Genomic DNA, 16887 nt, shown 5'->3' on the forward strand with positions numbered 1-16887 from the left:
GTGAAGCAAAGACAAAACGAAAAATAAAAGACAAACATCAGAAAACAGTAACTTATATCCCCATGTTATTTTCGGCATTGCCATCAATAACTAAAGAAATCCGCATCTAGCTACTCCTTGTAGTTCAGAGAGTACATATTGATAATCTCTTCCACTCCTTTTCTCTTGTTCTAAAATAGTTTTTTATTTCTTTCCAACCACAAATTCTAGATAATTGCGCAAAAGCTCACCATTCATCCTTATTGTGACAAGTTAAGCGTCAACTCACATTTTATCATACGATTTATCACAGCAGCACTTTAACGAAACAAACTAATAAAAACTATAACCAAATTCTTTTAAATTTTCCTAAACCAAAATCAAAGAAAAATTTTACAAAAGACAACCAAAATATAAGTATTTTATAGACAGCGAAAACTTATTTAAGCCAAAAATTAATAAATTATACTAGCAGTAAATTACATAATACCTAAAATTTATATACGCAAAGTATATTGATAAACTAACAAGTAACAAGGTTAATATTCATTATGTAATCCTACAATAGCAAAACGCAGCCCCACCGGCAAACCAAAAAAGTAAAGGCAAAAAAAAAAAAAGAATCAAGCATCATATAAAATACATACAAGCTTTATAACAATCTGACAAAAAATATTTTAAAAAAACTAATGGAAAGAATTTCACAAGAATGCTTATTCAGCATCCAAATTATCATATTGCCAAGGGTTGAACTCTGTTCTGCTGCTGTCAGGTTCGTCGTTGCAGGCAGAGCTTTCGATAGCGGCGCGATGTGCAGTGTATTTACCGTTGTATTGATAAACTTCCAAGTCACCCCATGGTGTAGGAGTTACTTCCTCTGTCAAATCAAACCATCTGGAAACGAACTTGTGGTCCTTGGCCTCGCGGTTTCGCTTCTCTGCTCTCTGCCTCTCCTCCAAACTGCAAAAAATAAAAAGTTGTAAACACGTAGAATGGTAAAGAATTAACAAGACCTCACAGGTGATGATGATAAAGAAGAATGAAAGATTTTAAGTTTCAGTCCACATTGGATATCTTTTCTGTTGCAAATGTTTTAATTGTGGAGAGAGTGAAAAGGGCAGTTAATTACCTGCTTTTCTCATTGCCAGCTGTGGAAAGGTCACCCTTCTCAAGGGCCATTCTGTCGGGTCGGAGACGAGAGTCGGATGCCAATAACTTCTTGGGAGCGGTGTCAAAGCTGTTGATCTTATGTGCAAAATGTGTGTACTGGAATTTGTCGTTTTTCGGAGTCTCGGCAACTCTCCATGACTGCAGAATGGGACAAGTTAGATCGCAAAATAAATATTCCAGAATAACGTGGGAACAGTGCAGCAAACACAAAATCATAGAAACAATGACACCAAAAAGTAGCAATCTCTCCATAAAATCAGGGATGAGGAGTTGAAGAATGAAGAGTCAGGAATGATGAAAATTTAAAAAAAAAAATATATCAGAGAAGACGTTTTATAAGCTTCCTAATTAATTCACTTTGACTAAGCTCCTTTCCTATTTTTACTAAGCAAGCATTCAACCGTATTCAAGTATTGGTCATATTCAGTCCGAACCGGCAGACTCACTTCCCATCCAGCTTAAAGATAATTATGAGATAATACAAAAATATTCTCCTACAGAAGCAATAGTTTAGAAATTACATGGGGAAAAAAAAAATTCTAAACGGACAAAAGAAAATATTCTTTTCCTATCTGATCTTTATTTTTATGAGACTGATTAGTCTCTCTGTTAATATTTTTATCATTGACGCAGGGACTAATTAGTCTCATAAAAATAAAGATCAAGAATTGAAAAAGATATTTTTTATTTAAAAATCTCATAATCCCTTCCAAAAAATTATCAGGACGAAGTTGGGTATTCACTCGAGAAAAAATCAGAGAGCACCATATGCTGTGCATTTGGAGACACTAATTGGATTAGTCATCTACCTACTACAATTTACAGAGGAAGAATTATGTGCGACACATCTATGGAATAAAACTGGCATGCTACCTAGGAAGCTCAATACGACACACGATATGGATATGATACGACACGATACGACGATATGTATTTTTATAAAAGTAAAAATAGGATAAGTCATGTAATATAATAAAACATAAATAAATGGAAGTTGGATAACACACCTCTTTCATTTGAGTGCCCGGAAGTGGCTCTCCCTCTGAGTCACAAGGCTGATAACTCATAGCCTCATTCCATTTTCCTGTCATCAGTATCTTTGGCTCATCGGAAGCATTATATACGTATCCGTCCACCTCATACCGACCAGCTCTGCAAATAGAAATTCCTTTTAGGTTGGACGATATACACAACAAAAGCACCAAGGAAATAATGAAACTGGAAGTCGACAAGCTATAAAGCCTGTAGTAATTGTCAGACAAATAGTGTTGTTTTAGAGTTAGTCCTTGACACCTTTAAATGTCCAACCCAAGTTAGCAATATGCATTATCCATGCTTCAAGATCAATGGGCGATTATTAGTTTAAGCTTTTAAGCGGTTAGCTCTAGAAAGTTTTAATACAATATACAAAATCCTGCTTCTTACTGAATTCTTCAATCTGTTGATCATATCATGATTCATGCTTTTCAGCACCTAAAACTACAATAAATAGAAGCCAAACATGGAGATAGGAAATTCCCCATAAGAAATAAATACGCATGATAGAAAATCAATGTCTTCTTATCCGCTGATAGACGGATCTACAAGAGAAAGTAGTCATACCCAAACCAGCCGCATGGTTGAAAATACAGCACGACTTTATCGCCAGTAGTCAGATTTGTAAGGATCATCTCCCCTGGTGAGTCAATCCAAGTTCGTCCAAAAATCAAATTGCTAACTTTTGTTGGAGGTGGCACCAAATCAAGGACCGAACCATCTCTTTTGAGGGTAACTCGTGTTCTGCATTCAAGTAACAGCACATTACATGAGCACACAAAGAAAATGTTTACTAATAATTAACATGAATCATCCCAGAAACTTGCATTATAAAATAAAGTCAAATAACGTTGTAATAAGGACACATGAAACATTCTTAAACATAAGATGCACAATTGAAAACCCACAAATCATGTCTGACGACTCTTATGGCAAAGATTATGTTGCACTTCATCTTCTCTTTTAAGTCAACAAGCAAAATTCAAAAAGGAACCCAGACTTGAGAGAGCTGAAGAATAGAATTACCTTCCAATAGGATATACATCAACTGAGTTGCCAAGAAATTTGGTTTTCAATTTCGACGTCACATCATAAGTAAAGTGGTCATTTTCAGCATGCCCAGCACTCATGGGAGGGTGATGGCTGACCTGTTAGCAGTTTGTATTACGCGTAAACACAATTTAGAACCATGCTCAAGAGCATCATACAAACTACTCAGAAAATTATATACATTTCCTTTATAATATATAAACAATAGGACACTTGAATCAGCATTCTGTTTGAAGAACTAGCAAACAAATAAAAGAAAACATAACACACCTGTTCTGCTATAAATGTTAGGCCACCATGGTTAACCATTTCATAAGTCTCCCCAAGAATTGGATTGAAAGGTTTCCATGTTCGTGTGTAAGCAAAATAGACAGATATGAAGAATGATGCTGCAGAAATCATCCAATGTCAGATGTATGTAATTACATGAATAAAACAACAAGAGAGAGAGAACATGAAAATAATCCCTACAAGCATATACAAGTCTCATGTATGGATCCTCAGTCTCATCTGCCAAATCTAAAAGGTAAGAGTATTCCATCAGCTGTAAAATCGAAGCACAATCAGTGAGATTCTATAGATAGAACACTCGATATTCATAGTTTGTGAGAATGCAATAGCAAAAGCAAATGCACCAAAGTTACATATGTATATAATAATACACACCTCTGCCATTCTCTGTAGCATTGTCATTGGCTCAAAAATGATAACTGGAAGTGTCACCATTGATGTGATATCAGAGCCTATATACTTCTGCATCATTTTCCAGTAACTATCCCGATCCTGAAAGGTTCAAAGGAACATTTGACTATTTGAGAGATGAAATGCATACAATATAAAATATACATTATAAATTTGAAGACAAATTTTCTCCAAAGTACACCATGAGATATATGTAAATTTTTAGTAATCAAAGTCATCATTGGTTATAGGTTGACTAAAAGTTATAAAGTGAAAAACATCAAGTTTCAAAATGCAAATTCCATCTCCATTCCACAAAGATGAAAAGTTACTTTATGCCTGTTATAGAATCTAGATTGCATTAGCAACAGTTTCCTCACACAATAAATGTGCTTTGCCTTTAAGACAGTTAAATTCTTTGTACCTCTTGCTTCCATCGTCCCTTCTCCGCTTCCTCTGCTGCGTCTTCGGTTCCTCCTTCTGGATTAACAACCTCCAGCCCCTCATAGCCCATTATACTGAGAATCAAAATTACAAAATTTCAACATAAAATCTCCCAGCTCATGAAACTGAATCAGCCTAAAACAAACACAAGCTTCATGAAATAAATCAAACAGTTAATAGACACATTTCATGTTCCAGTGAAACTGAAAGAAATGAAACCCCAATAACTGAAAATAATCACAACAAACTCTAAACTCAAACGGCTCTTACATTAAATTACACGTTTAGAACTCAAACAACATATATATCTAATAAAACTGCTACATCATTATTTCAATCCAGCGAACAAAAAAAAACCAAGTAAGATCGATGATCATCCAAACCAAGTTAAATCAGTGATCTTGATTCTTGAACTTCCCTCATACAAAACAATTCACAAAAAAAAACACAATATAAAATTAACAAGTTTGAATCCAAAGGTTCTAAAAGATCTTATACCCATTCACGGATTTTGACATGGCAGTTCCAAAATTGGACAAACTGGAAGCAAGTGAAGCAAAGAAGCCACCCCCATTGGCGCTAGCAGCAGCAGCATGCTTGGGATCCTTTGGAGCCATGGCTATGAAAAATTCAACCAAATATTGAAACCAATTTGACAAAGAGAAAAGCGGAAGAATCTGATATTTTTCTTTAGCAAAGTCGATCTAACTTCTAACGAACCAAAAGGAATACTAAAATTTTGGATTATTTTTTATCACTATTTATATATAATGGTGCAGCAAACAATGCTTTATTATTAAAATAAATAAAATAATAATATTAATAAAATAATATCAGGAACAGCTACGAAAAGCAACGATCATGGTTGGCGGTTCTAGAGTTTTGAAAAGTCCAAGCGAATGGAAAGTGGGTTGATATTTCCTTTTTTTCTTTTCTTCAGAGTCTGTTTGGGTGGCGATGCAAATTTCAAAGGTGACGTAATGACGTGTCATGTTACACGCGTGTGCTTAGCGCGTGAGGTTGAGTTGCCTTGTGCGTAAAGAGAATCAATCAACTTTGGCGGCTTTATAAGGAGGAAGGAACAAGTTGTAGCTGGTGTGGCATTGGAATGACGAGGAGCACCACTTGCCTTTGAACAAGTTGTAGCCGGCTACACACGCTAATTATTCTCTAACTCAGTTTTTGAATTTTAAATTTATAGTATACAACTATCCAACACTTGAAAGTTTTATGGTTGGAAAGAGGTCTTATAGAATTGATGTTCAGTCCACATGTAACCTATATTAGGTAGCGTTTGGTTATTGAGACATAGACACTGAGACATAGATACAGTGGTACATGATAACACATGTCTGCTGTTTGGTTTGGTGAGACACAGATTTTTGAAAGACACGGGAGGACACGGAGACATTAAATTTGTGTACCTCTAATTTGGTAAGACACTGAGACATAACTTGTGAGACACTAAATTTACTTTTCTATTTTTTTCAAAAAAAAAATTGTACATTTAATTTTTTTTATTTATTTAAATTTTGATTAATCTTTGATAAATTCTGAATTTTAATTTTCTATTTTTTTTCAAGAATAATTATATATTTAATATTTAAATGATAATTTAAGATGGTATTAGAAGAAATAAAAAATTATTAGAAGAAATAAAAATTTAATGGTGATGGCATGCATTGTTTGGGATAATAGGTGTATTGTAATGGTGGTAAAATTTGTGGTTGAATGAAGGGTAATTCAGTCTTTTTGAAATATATGTGTCTTGTTTCTTATTTTTGCCAAACACAATACATAGACACAAATATTTTATGTTCATGTCTTTAATGTCTGTGTCTCTGTATTTATGTCTCATCAATACATCAACCAAACGGAGTATGGAATGATTTCTATTGTTAAAGGATCGTATCGCATTTACGATTTCTTCGAGTAAAAAGAAAAATGTGATGGCTACGGTACGATCCCGATATATTTAAAATACAGATAAATAATAATAAATTATGTGACATTTTTTTTTACATCAGGTATTTAATTTTTTTTAAATATATATTATATCACTTAATTTTAAATAATTAAAACAACAAAACAAAAATATATTAAAAAAACAAAAATTCAAAATTCAACGCTTTTCCGTCGTTATCTCGGAATTCGACTCTAGAGTTTATACTATGGGATCTGATTCGTAGAGAAGGATTCAGCACTTTCCTCTCAGCAGCACTGTGTATTGTCGTGGAAGATTCGTGAGCGGCATGCTTAATTGGTTGGATAACAATCGGTTCATTGTTTCTCTCGATTTGGCATTGGAGTCGTATCAACAAATTTCGCTTCCTGATTTCGGAAGTAACAATAGTGATGAGTTTGAATTGACATTAGAAGTCTTCAAGAACGGTTTATGTGTTCTCTCATGCTATAACCATTTCACTTATGTTTGGATCATGAAGGATTATGGAATTGCAGTCTTAGACTAAGCTGTTGTGTGCACCTGATTTGATATATTATCCTGAATTTCTTGGATTCGATTTCAATGTTCTGCCGTTACGAGGGCGATTTGTATTTTCGACGAAGATGATAAGATACTATTGGAACTGTGGTTGGACATGGAGCAGAAGTTTGTTGTCTACATCGAAAAATTCGGCAGCCGCGTAGCCTCGGAGGTATATGTTGAGAGTTTGATATCGCCTTGTTTATTATGATGCATTCTGGTGTTACTTGCTGCCAAGGTTTTTCGAAGAATTTGCACATTTTTGCTTGTAGGTTTGTGAGAATTACTGAAAGCAACGTGACTGGTATGCTTGTTTGATTTAGCCTTGAAGAAATTATATTACTTTGTCATGGTTATTAACTTATGCTCTATTATTATATGGAGTATCCCATAGAGTCCAAAATCTGTTAACCAATTCTGTTAGTGTGAGTATATAGATAGATAGGCTCTCTCATGACTTAGCTTTTGTATTCATCTTCAATTGATCTATGAAATCATAGATGATATTCAGTTATTATAATATGTTTAATTTCTAATGTATTTTTGATAATGTAACAATATGTTTTACAACTTTAAACCTTAGTCTAAAATAAAATGAAAAGACATTAAAGAGGGAAAAATGATCACAAAAGGAGAGTTACACTTAGTATGTGTAACAAGAGGGATATAGTTTGACCAAAAGCTATCCATAGCTATGGATTCAATAGCTTACATATTAAGAGAGCAATTTCTGGCCCTATCTCCAACCATGTAACTGAAACACCCAAAATATGATTAGCTGAAAACTATAAGACTCAATACACAATTTACTTTATGAATCTTTGCCCAAAAGGTTATCCAAAACAATGTTATCCTAAACTATTATACATGGTGCGTTTGTCTCGACATTTTTGACATGTCATATTTGTATGAGGTTAACCAAATAACAAAATAGATGCATGCTCTACCATTGCAAAATAAGAAAGTATATGCATATGATATCACATGTTATTTATCTAATTTTAATTTTTTGTGCATTTTATTATCTTCCTTTGTTTTGACTATGCCGCAAACTAACTGAACTGAGCATGGATATCATTGCAGTAACCATATACCAGTTCTTGCAAAATCCCACCGGGTATACGCTATAGATCTTATTGGATATGGATATTCAGACAAACCGAATCCTTGCCAAATTGGAGATCATTCATTTTACACTTTTGACACATGGGCTGCCCAGTTAAATGATTTTTTCCTTGATGTCGTTGAAGATCAAGCATTCTTTGTATGCAATTCTATTGGAGGTGAATTTTTCAGAAGCGCCTTGATAATTATTTATAGCTGGGATTATTTTCATTTAGTTATTTCTAATTACTGTTATAAGCTGAGCTGTTAATTATTTCGATATGCTAGATTTACACTATTACTAACTGTTTTTTGTTTATTTGTATTTTTTTTTCTGCAGGAGTTGTTGGTCTTCAGGCAGCTGTAGTTGCACCACAGATGTGCAGGAGCATTATTGTTCTCAATATATCGCTGCGTAAGCTTCATATAAAAAAGCAGCCATGGTATGCAAAACCTTTCATCAGATCATTCCAGAGATTGCTCAGGTACAATTGAAACAGAAGTATCTTTATGTTGATGTTGCAGATTTCAAGCCTTAATCAGATTATTACTATCATAATGTTATATTTTATAGGGATACAGCTGTAGGAAAATTCTTCTTTAAAGCTGTCGCGACAAAAGAATCTGTAAGGAACATTCTTTGTCAGGTACTCCTCTAGCTTAGTACTCAACTTTGTATATTCAAAAACTTGTGCTTCAAGGAATGCTGGGTTGACAAACTGTGACAAACCCCAACAGCCAAGAAGTTCAGGGGCAGCATAGAGAAATTACTCCTTTTAAATACATATAGGAGGAGAGGAATAAAAAATAACTAATGAGTAAGGAAGGCAACGTGAATTTAGGGAGTTAGTTACAAGAGAGAGAGATATATAAATAGGAAGTGAGAAGCATTTATTTCAGGTAGGAAGAGACTAAAGTGAGAATTGTGGAGAGAATTGGCCTCTCGAATGCCAAACGTCATTTCTATTACAGTCATACACACATATTCAATATACTCATTCACTGGTTTGGGACTATCACACACTTCTTCTATTCTTGTTATTCTTAATTTTTCATACTACTGCTCTCTATACTATCTCTATCCTAATCCTATTCTACCTTCTATGATATCTGAGAACCTTACAAAAACTGAATAAACTGCCCGAGAATGAGACGTTAATGGACTTTCAGATAAACAAGCCCTATGGTTTAGGATTAGATGTATGGCCCCTTATTTGGTGTAAAGCTTGTGATTTTGTTTGAAGATTTCCCCTTGCAGACAAGATAAGAGATTGGAAATCTCTTCATTGATATTCTTTTTCTTCCGATTTTTTTTTGTCTCTTGTTAGCAGGATCTTTATTGTCCATTTTTCTTCTATGTTTCTTTGCTCCCTCTTAATGGTATACTATTTTATCAAAAATCAAGAAAAGATTATTAGAATAAATCTGTATGTATCTGTTGTAAGCAATCAAATCCAAGGCATAGCCACTTTGTTCATTGACACATGATGATGCTTTCCCCCGAAACTAATGATTGTTTTATGAATTGCTCTCTGCAGTGCTATCATGACACCTCCATGGTGACTGACGAGCTAGTGGAGATCATACTCAATCCAGTATTGGAACCTGGAACCGCAGAGGTCTTTCTCTAGTTTATTTGTTACTCAGGTGGCCCTCTTCCTGAAGAGCTACTACCCCAAGTAACGGTAAGCTTCCTTATTCCCATACATGAGGAAGTCGGAACAAAGCCAAATGAATGTAAGGTTGACAAGATAAACTGAGTCTAGAAAACTTTCTTCTCAGTGCCCGGTATTGATAGCATGGGGTAACCAATTGAGCTTGGAAGAAACTACGGAAAATTTGATTCTGTAGAAGACTTTGTTGTCCTCCCAAATGTTGGACACTGCCCCCAGGTTCTCTCTCTCTCTCTCTCTTGTGTGTCATGCCCTTGCTTTCTCTATAGACATAGTCACGCAGGAGTATCGAGAAGCTTATAACTGATGAGGAGTATTGTCTTTCCTCACCATGTTTTCTAAATCCGGTGTCAGCTTTAAGTTGACTTGGGAAATATAAATCGGAAATTCTTCTAAGCTAATTCCATGGTGCTGTGCTAGTGATTGAATAATAGGAGACTTTGCATGACGAAGAAAAAAAATGTGGACATATTCATACTCCCTCTTAAATTTACGTTATTAACTTGTGATGCTAACTGAAAGAGCCAAAGGTTTCTCTGCTATCATCTACGGTCTGCCTTCTAGATGTGTAGTTATTTGCTACATTTGTAAAGAAAATATCTACAAGTGCGGTTGCTGTTTTTCTAATTGATGCAATTACAAAATGTGATTGGCATGAGTTCTCAAATCCAATGATCTTATCACTCTTTTTGAAAATTCTTGTCTTTTTTTCTTATGCCTCTGGAATAACCAAACGGTGAAATAAATAACCTTTTGGTTCGGAAGAAGGTTAAATCAAATGTTGAATCCTGAAGATGTTTGAGGGCATATTCAGATATCCATTACTTTTGTTTCTTTGCCATAACTAATTAATCTTTACAAGTACTTGGACAATTCATATTATGCTTTGCTAATAAATTTCATACCATGGAACTTTATATCTTTTTTATCTTCAATGTTTTTTTTTCAATTTTTAGAAATCATTTACCTATCTTCTCTAATTTTTGATAATCAATTAACATTAATTTTTTTTCTTACTTGATTATATTCTATAGTATAAACATTTATTTTGCATTTGAAATTTTGGATGGGATTTAAATTTTGAAAGCCTCCACCAGAAAGCTGAAAGTGACTAATTAAGATCTTTCAGTTCACACGGAGGCTGAAAGGGAGAGGGTTTATCCCTTAGAATCTTTCGAAGGAAGAGAACGAATATGCGTATTCTTGTTCTTTTCTCATCTAGTTTCGAACAGTCCTTTGTTTCATCCATTATTTTGCCTCTGGTCTACATATTTGTCTACAAGATATGTAGCATACATCAGTAAACTGGACTATCCACCATTTTCCCTATCAACAATCCTTAATTTAGTAGTCACCAATAACTCATCGTCAAGGACCCCTTAGCTTTACCAGTGAACAATTGAGCACTTGTTGGTGCTAGCAAGAATTTAAGTATATTGGAAGATATCTGATAATGTTGTTATAACTTCTAGGTATGTTGATTCAGTGTAAAAATGGGGTAGAAATTTCATGGATGAATTCAATGTATAATACAGGCTCCTTTACAAATCACTTGTCCTGGAATTTCAAAGGTCTGATTTATGATCTTGACTTCCATAGCATTGGCTTAATATATTTGCTTGGGATCAACCATATTACCCTAATTCCTTAATTCTAAATTTGAAATTCCTAGACAAGTGCAATGATAAGATTAAGGTTATGATTATGAAAGATTCTCACTTTATGATGAAGTAATCTGAATAGTCTTGTCTCTTTATTAAATTTTTTTCTTCACTTTATGAAGGATGAAGCCCCTCATCTTGTGAATCCACTTGTTGAGTCATTTGTGGCGTGCCATGCTAAATCTTACGTCCAGCAGCCCAACAGTTAGTTAAACCAGGTTGTTGATGCCGTTTGTTTTCATGGGAATCATTTTCATCCATATGATTCCATTAAGATCATATTTGATTTATTGTTAAATATAAGTATGACGTTCTAGTATATATGGTATATTGGTATTCAGTATTTGACTTTACAAGTTGTTCATAAATGTGAGAAAAATTATACCACGTAAATGCAATCCATGGTGGTAATTGTCATCATGTTTGCATATAAATTATATTTCAATTGACAAAATCCATTCATCTTTGTATCGTAATCATAAATTTATTAAGATTCACTATCTGCTGCTGAACGCATAGCTATTAAGATTTACCAGCAGTGATTCATTTTTGTATTGTAATCATAAACTTATTAAGATTTACTATCTGCTGCTGAACGCATAGTTATTAAGATTTACCAGCAGTGATTAATAAGATTCATTAAGAAGTGATGACATAAGAAAAGAAAATTTGGGGAGGGGGCCGGGGAGATACGGTATGAGGTTTGGATTTGGATTCTCTAAATTTTGAATTTTATTTTAGACGGTAAAATATGAATTTTCACCATTTATTTCATAAGTAGGACCAAAGAGAAAATATGAGAGAAACTATTCAAGAGTCTCGATCACATTTTACCCTCTAAAGTGAAAATTCAAAATTTAGAGGATTCAAATTCCTGAGGTTTCGCCTATTCAAACCCATATTTCATGAGTCCACCAAGTAAAATATAAACAGTCAACTCACCAAAAAAAAGAAGTTATAAGTATTATAGATAACGAAATACATAGACAATTTCATTTCGTTTCACACTATACATTGATGGAAGGATATACAATTTTGGCCTATGACACAATCTCATAGACCATTTTGAAACTTTAGTTACCAAAACACATACAGAACCACAAGATAAATCACCTATACTTGGTCTTCTATAATGAGAGCTGAATGAATAATGCAAGTACCTAAGCCATTTTTCCATTATGCATTTGTAGTTTCCTTTCTTCTTGGGGTACCTTTTTTGCTTTTGGGTATTACAAGAGTAATGTTACTCAGGGAACCATGTGTATGAACCACACTAAATCGGGAATGGATCCTCTCCAGTGAATAAAAAACTGGATAGTGTGCAGTGTTTAATCTAACCATTCACCACACTCTCTCTCTTATTTATTTCTGGTCCCACTATTAAAATTAAAGGTGAGAGATTGCACTGTATTTTGTCAAGTGTTGAAAAAACTGGAGAGGATCCATTTCCCACTAAATCTAAGCCTTTAGTAACAACTCATTATACACTGCCTTTCTTTCTTGTTTATGGTCCGGAGACATTTACTTTCCAAACATGCCAACAAAATACCAGTTAAGGCTTGCTCAAAATGGCTACTGTCGGGTGACAAAATTTAGCTTACAAATATAAGAATCATGTTTACCAAAAATAAATAAAAATGAAGAAGATAAAGGGCATCATGACATGGCGGGTCATGTTACATGTATAACACTAAAATCTACAAAATTGTCATTCCTGGATTTTGGGATTATGCACATGTTTGATATTTAATGACATACTAATAAGCAATCCTTTGAAACTTCATCTTTCCTTCATCTAAGACAGCCATTTGTTTCCTTTTCTTAGATAACTTAGTGGCATTTTGAAATCCATTTTGTTCATCACTGAATTGAGCAGCTGTTCGAGCACGTAGTTCTTCTTTTGCTCGCTCTATTACCTGAAAGTAAAATGGCAATTGGCTCCCAAATATTTGACGTTTAACAGCCGACTTTCTAGTCTCTGTTCCCTTTTTTTTTCGCAAATCCATAATTTAGTTTCACTTACTAGATGCCTTCCATAAAGATGGGTGCTTGAGAGTGCCTTAAGTGCATTCTGTGCTTCTTGCTGAGTAACAAACTCCACAAAAGCAAATCCTCTATGTTAACAATTTCTAGATTTAGATTGCTCACTCTTCCTGTGGAACCCGTAACTTCCATCCTGTTGCAAGAGGAATTCTTATTTATTAAACAAACACACAAGCCCCGTATCCAGCACACAACTAAGACAGAAAAAACAGAATACTAGATTGTATAAAAGAACTAAATTTCAATCACCAAAAGAGTATAAATTCATACATAGGCAACAGATACCTCGGAAAGTCACCACACATATCATTCCCTATCCCTCAACATCCACTAGATTCCTCCCCAAAAAATACAAAACATATTAAGATACATACATGTGAATCTAAATATACATATGAGTTGAGTAACTTTATCTTTTTTCCCTGATCAGGCAACATATTCAAAATTGAGCATAAATGAACTTTTAAGTATTTAAACAAAAGCTGCATCAATCAGCCCCTTCTCTCGAGTATAATCCAAATCACTCGAACTCCCACATAAGGATGAAGGAAAATGACTTACATGGATCCCAATACAGGTATAACAATGGGTCAATATTATTGATGCAAAAGAGACAAGATTTACACAATGTTTTTTTAGATAAAAATAATGTTTCTATGTGACTAAATTGTTTTTCTTTACAAAAATAAAGTTGTATATACCTGAAACAGATCCTTAATTGGCTTCCAAACTGTCACACCGGCTACTGGAGTAAACCGAAGCATCGATTCCAGATGAAATATGTTTAACCATGACATTACCACTTTGATCTTGAACAGGCGCCGCAGAAACCCCAGAAATTTCCTTGCTAGGCTGACCACCTTGATCATGTTTAATAGAAGAATCATTCTGAGCAGCCGGCTCATAATTTATAGTAGGCAGTGATGAATGCTTCCCAACATCTTCTGTGGCCTTCAGTAATAGTCCTTCATCCTGTGTTTGATGTGATTCAGAAGAAGTACCAACAGATTTATTGTATTCCTCATGTTCTCTGACATCTTCCTGGGTTTCTGATTTAGGATCTATATCTTTGCACTCTATGACCAGTTCCTTGTTCATAATACCCAAGCTATCAATAACATGCACATCAGGAGAGGCATAGTTTTTCCCAGTCAATTGGCTTGGGTTAAAAGTAAAACTATTTTCATCAGTAACTTCATTGTTTTGGTCAGACAAATCTAGGCCTGAAAGATCTCGGGATAGCACCCTTTCAAGATCTTCATACTCACCTTGTGATGTCGATACTTCAGTTCTATCAACACTTGTAGAAAGGATATTAGAATTAGTATTTTCTTCTTCCTTTTCAAGTAAAGTCTGAGCATCACTAGAATTAGAAAACTGAACATGAGCATACTCTAACTGTACATCACGTATTGAAGCATTTGTTATTACAACAGAATTTGAACCAAGTGGGGAATCATCTTGGCTAAGCACAGAAGGGAACTCGGCACTGTCTTTTTCCTTCAGATTAACAGCTCCACCAGCCACTTGAGGATCCAAGTTAACTGCATCTCTAACTGATATTCCAGTCATCTTCATTTTCACCACCACCAGTATCCGAAGGGACTACAATAAATGTAGTTTTCTTTTGCTAAAAAAAATAGTACTTCAATTGCTAATGTGTATGGTTTTATTGGTAACCTAAAATATTTATATTTTTCAGGTAAATGATGGTACATGGATGCGACTTCCGTTGGATTTGATTCTAAGGCCCCACAACTTGATGCTGCTTAATGTCATTGAATCTGCTACCAGAAATTACAATAAGTATAAACAAAAGGAGTCAAACAAAAATTAAATAATCGTAATTGTCATGAAGTCATGTTTAGATTATATTAACTAATAAGACTTGTTAGTTTCATCTCTTTTACATAAAAAATTATTATGCACTATGTTTTTTATGGGCTCTTGTTGAAAATTAATGTTTCTGTCTTTCGTTTGATTTTAGTTGAATTTAGGTGAAGCTTAATTTTCACTCTAGCATTTTGATTCCTTGAACCACTTCTATGTTGTAAGCTTAATTGAAAATTTGATACTAAAATATATTAAGCATTTTAAAATAAAAACATGAGAAAATGGTTATAATCTATCTTTTGAAAATCGGTTCGAACCGGTCGGTTGAACCGGTTGAACTATGAATCGCTACCAAAAACAACTTGGATAAATGTTAAAACCCCCAATTTCAAAAACCGTAATTGAACCGTCGAACCGGCCAAGAACTGGTCGGTCCAACCGAACCATCACCTGGCCAGATTTTTGGAATAAGGGAAAATGCAAAGTTTTGAAAACGGTTTGAACTGACTGGTCTTTACTGGTCAAATCATGAACCGAGTGAAAAAGCGGTTCGGACCAAGATTTTGAAAACCCATTTGAACGGGTCGATCGAACCATGAACCGATATAAAAAACAAATCTGTCATATATCAAAACCGAAAGATTCAAAAACCGTCGTTGGACCGTCGAACCGGTCGAGAACCGGTTGGTCGAACCGAACCGGGATCCGATCGATTTTCTAAAATTTGCTCAAAATGGTGCCGTTGGTTAGAGGAACCCTAACCAGTAACCAAAACACGCAGCACCTTCTTGGCCTCTCCTCTCTCACAGCCTCACTTAGCCACTCTCCTCCTTTCTCTCATCGAGCTCCTCTTCACTCCCTCACTTCCCTCTCTCTGGCCTCTGAACGAACACACTGAAGAACGCAGAGAAGACAGAAGAGAACTCGAATGCATCTTGGAGGAAGCACCGAAGTAGCCATCTCTCGTCGTCGTTCCTCAACATCCAGCCACCGCCGCTGCTACAGCTTCAGTGCAACGTCGCTCTTGTTTGCCGCGCATCCGCCTCCTTTTTGGCCAAGCTTCTGCATCTGTTTTTTGTTCTTTTTAGCCAACCCTTTTTCGAGCTGCTTAGCCCTCTGTTCAGTCCTCTACGCCGCGTGTTCGAGCCTCCTTTCAGCCTCTGTTCCGCGGCCTTTCAGCCACTGTTCCACTTGTCTGCCTCCATTCAGCCATCTCCGTTGCGATTTAAAGCTCCTCCCTTTCCCTGTGCTGTTTGAATTTCAGAACTGCTCCATCCTAGGGTGATTTTTCCTTCTTCTTGTTCTTTATTGTATTAATTATTCAGTTATTGTTTTTTTATTGTTGTTTTCAGGGTTAGTATGTTTTCTAGTTCTTATTTTGTTGTTAGTTTGCTGCAGTTTAAAATGTTAATTGTTCTTGTTATTTTGATTATCAGTTTTAATTGTAATGCAGTATAGAATATAAAAAACAAGCATTTTGGGACAATTTTAGTGTATTATTGTATGGATAGTTTACCGTACAAATATTTAAATAGATATGGAACAAGATCATATCCAAATACAGACTTGCCCAGAATGAATGGTCCAGGGCATTTATAATGATAGAATGAAGTGGGCTCCACATATTTGAGGGAGCACTTCTTTGGCCGCATAAGAACTACATCACAGTGTGAGGGAGTTCATTCATTATTGAAGAACTATGTTGACAGTAAAACCAGTCTCCTTGAAT

The 16887-nt window shown here is 35.0% G+C and overlaps 1 protein-coding gene across 1 annotated transcript; it reads right to left on the reverse strand.

Moving 5' to 3' along the window:
* Nucleotides 1-358: 358 nt before the first annotated feature.
* LOC107484699 (oxysterol-binding protein-related protein 3A) lies at nt 359-5095 on the reverse strand. Its single transcript, XM_016105241.3, has 10 exons — nt 4858-5095; nt 4340-4433; nt 3901-4017; nt 3706-3778; nt 3505-3623; nt 3211-3332; nt 2752-2928; nt 2157-2301; nt 1109-1287; nt 359-939 (listed from the first exon to the last, which is right to left on the reverse strand). The coding sequence occupies exons 1-10, from the start codon at nt 4974-4976 to the stop codon at nt 693-695; spliced, it is 1392 nt and encodes a 463-aa protein (XP_015960727.1). The 5' UTR covers nt 4977-5095; the 3' UTR covers nt 359-692.
* Nucleotides 5096-16887: the final 11792 nt, after the last annotated feature.

Source organism: Arachis duranensis, chromosome 4 (genome assembly GCF_000817695.3).
Source record: "Arachis duranensis cultivar V14167 chromosome 4, aradu.V14167.gnm2.J7QH, whole genome shotgun sequence".
NCBI classification, from domain to species: Eukaryota; Viridiplantae; Streptophyta; class Magnoliopsida; order Fabales; family Fabaceae; genus Arachis; species Arachis duranensis.

Excerpts from the sequence above, each read along its gene's own strand:
- LOC107484699 (XM_016105241.3), bottom strand. The coding sequence starts at position 4,976 with ATGGCTCCAAAGGATCCCAAGCATGCTGCTGCTGCTAGCGCCAATGGG. Across the intron at positions 4,434-4,857 it reads ATGTCAAAATCCGTGAATGG|TATAATGGGCTATGAGGGGC; the intron begins GTATAAGATCTT and ends TTTGATTCTCAG. Across the intron at positions 2,929-3,210 it reads GATGTATATCCTATTGGAAG|AACACGAGTTACCCTCAAAA; the intron begins GTAATTCTATTC and ends ACTTGAATGCAG.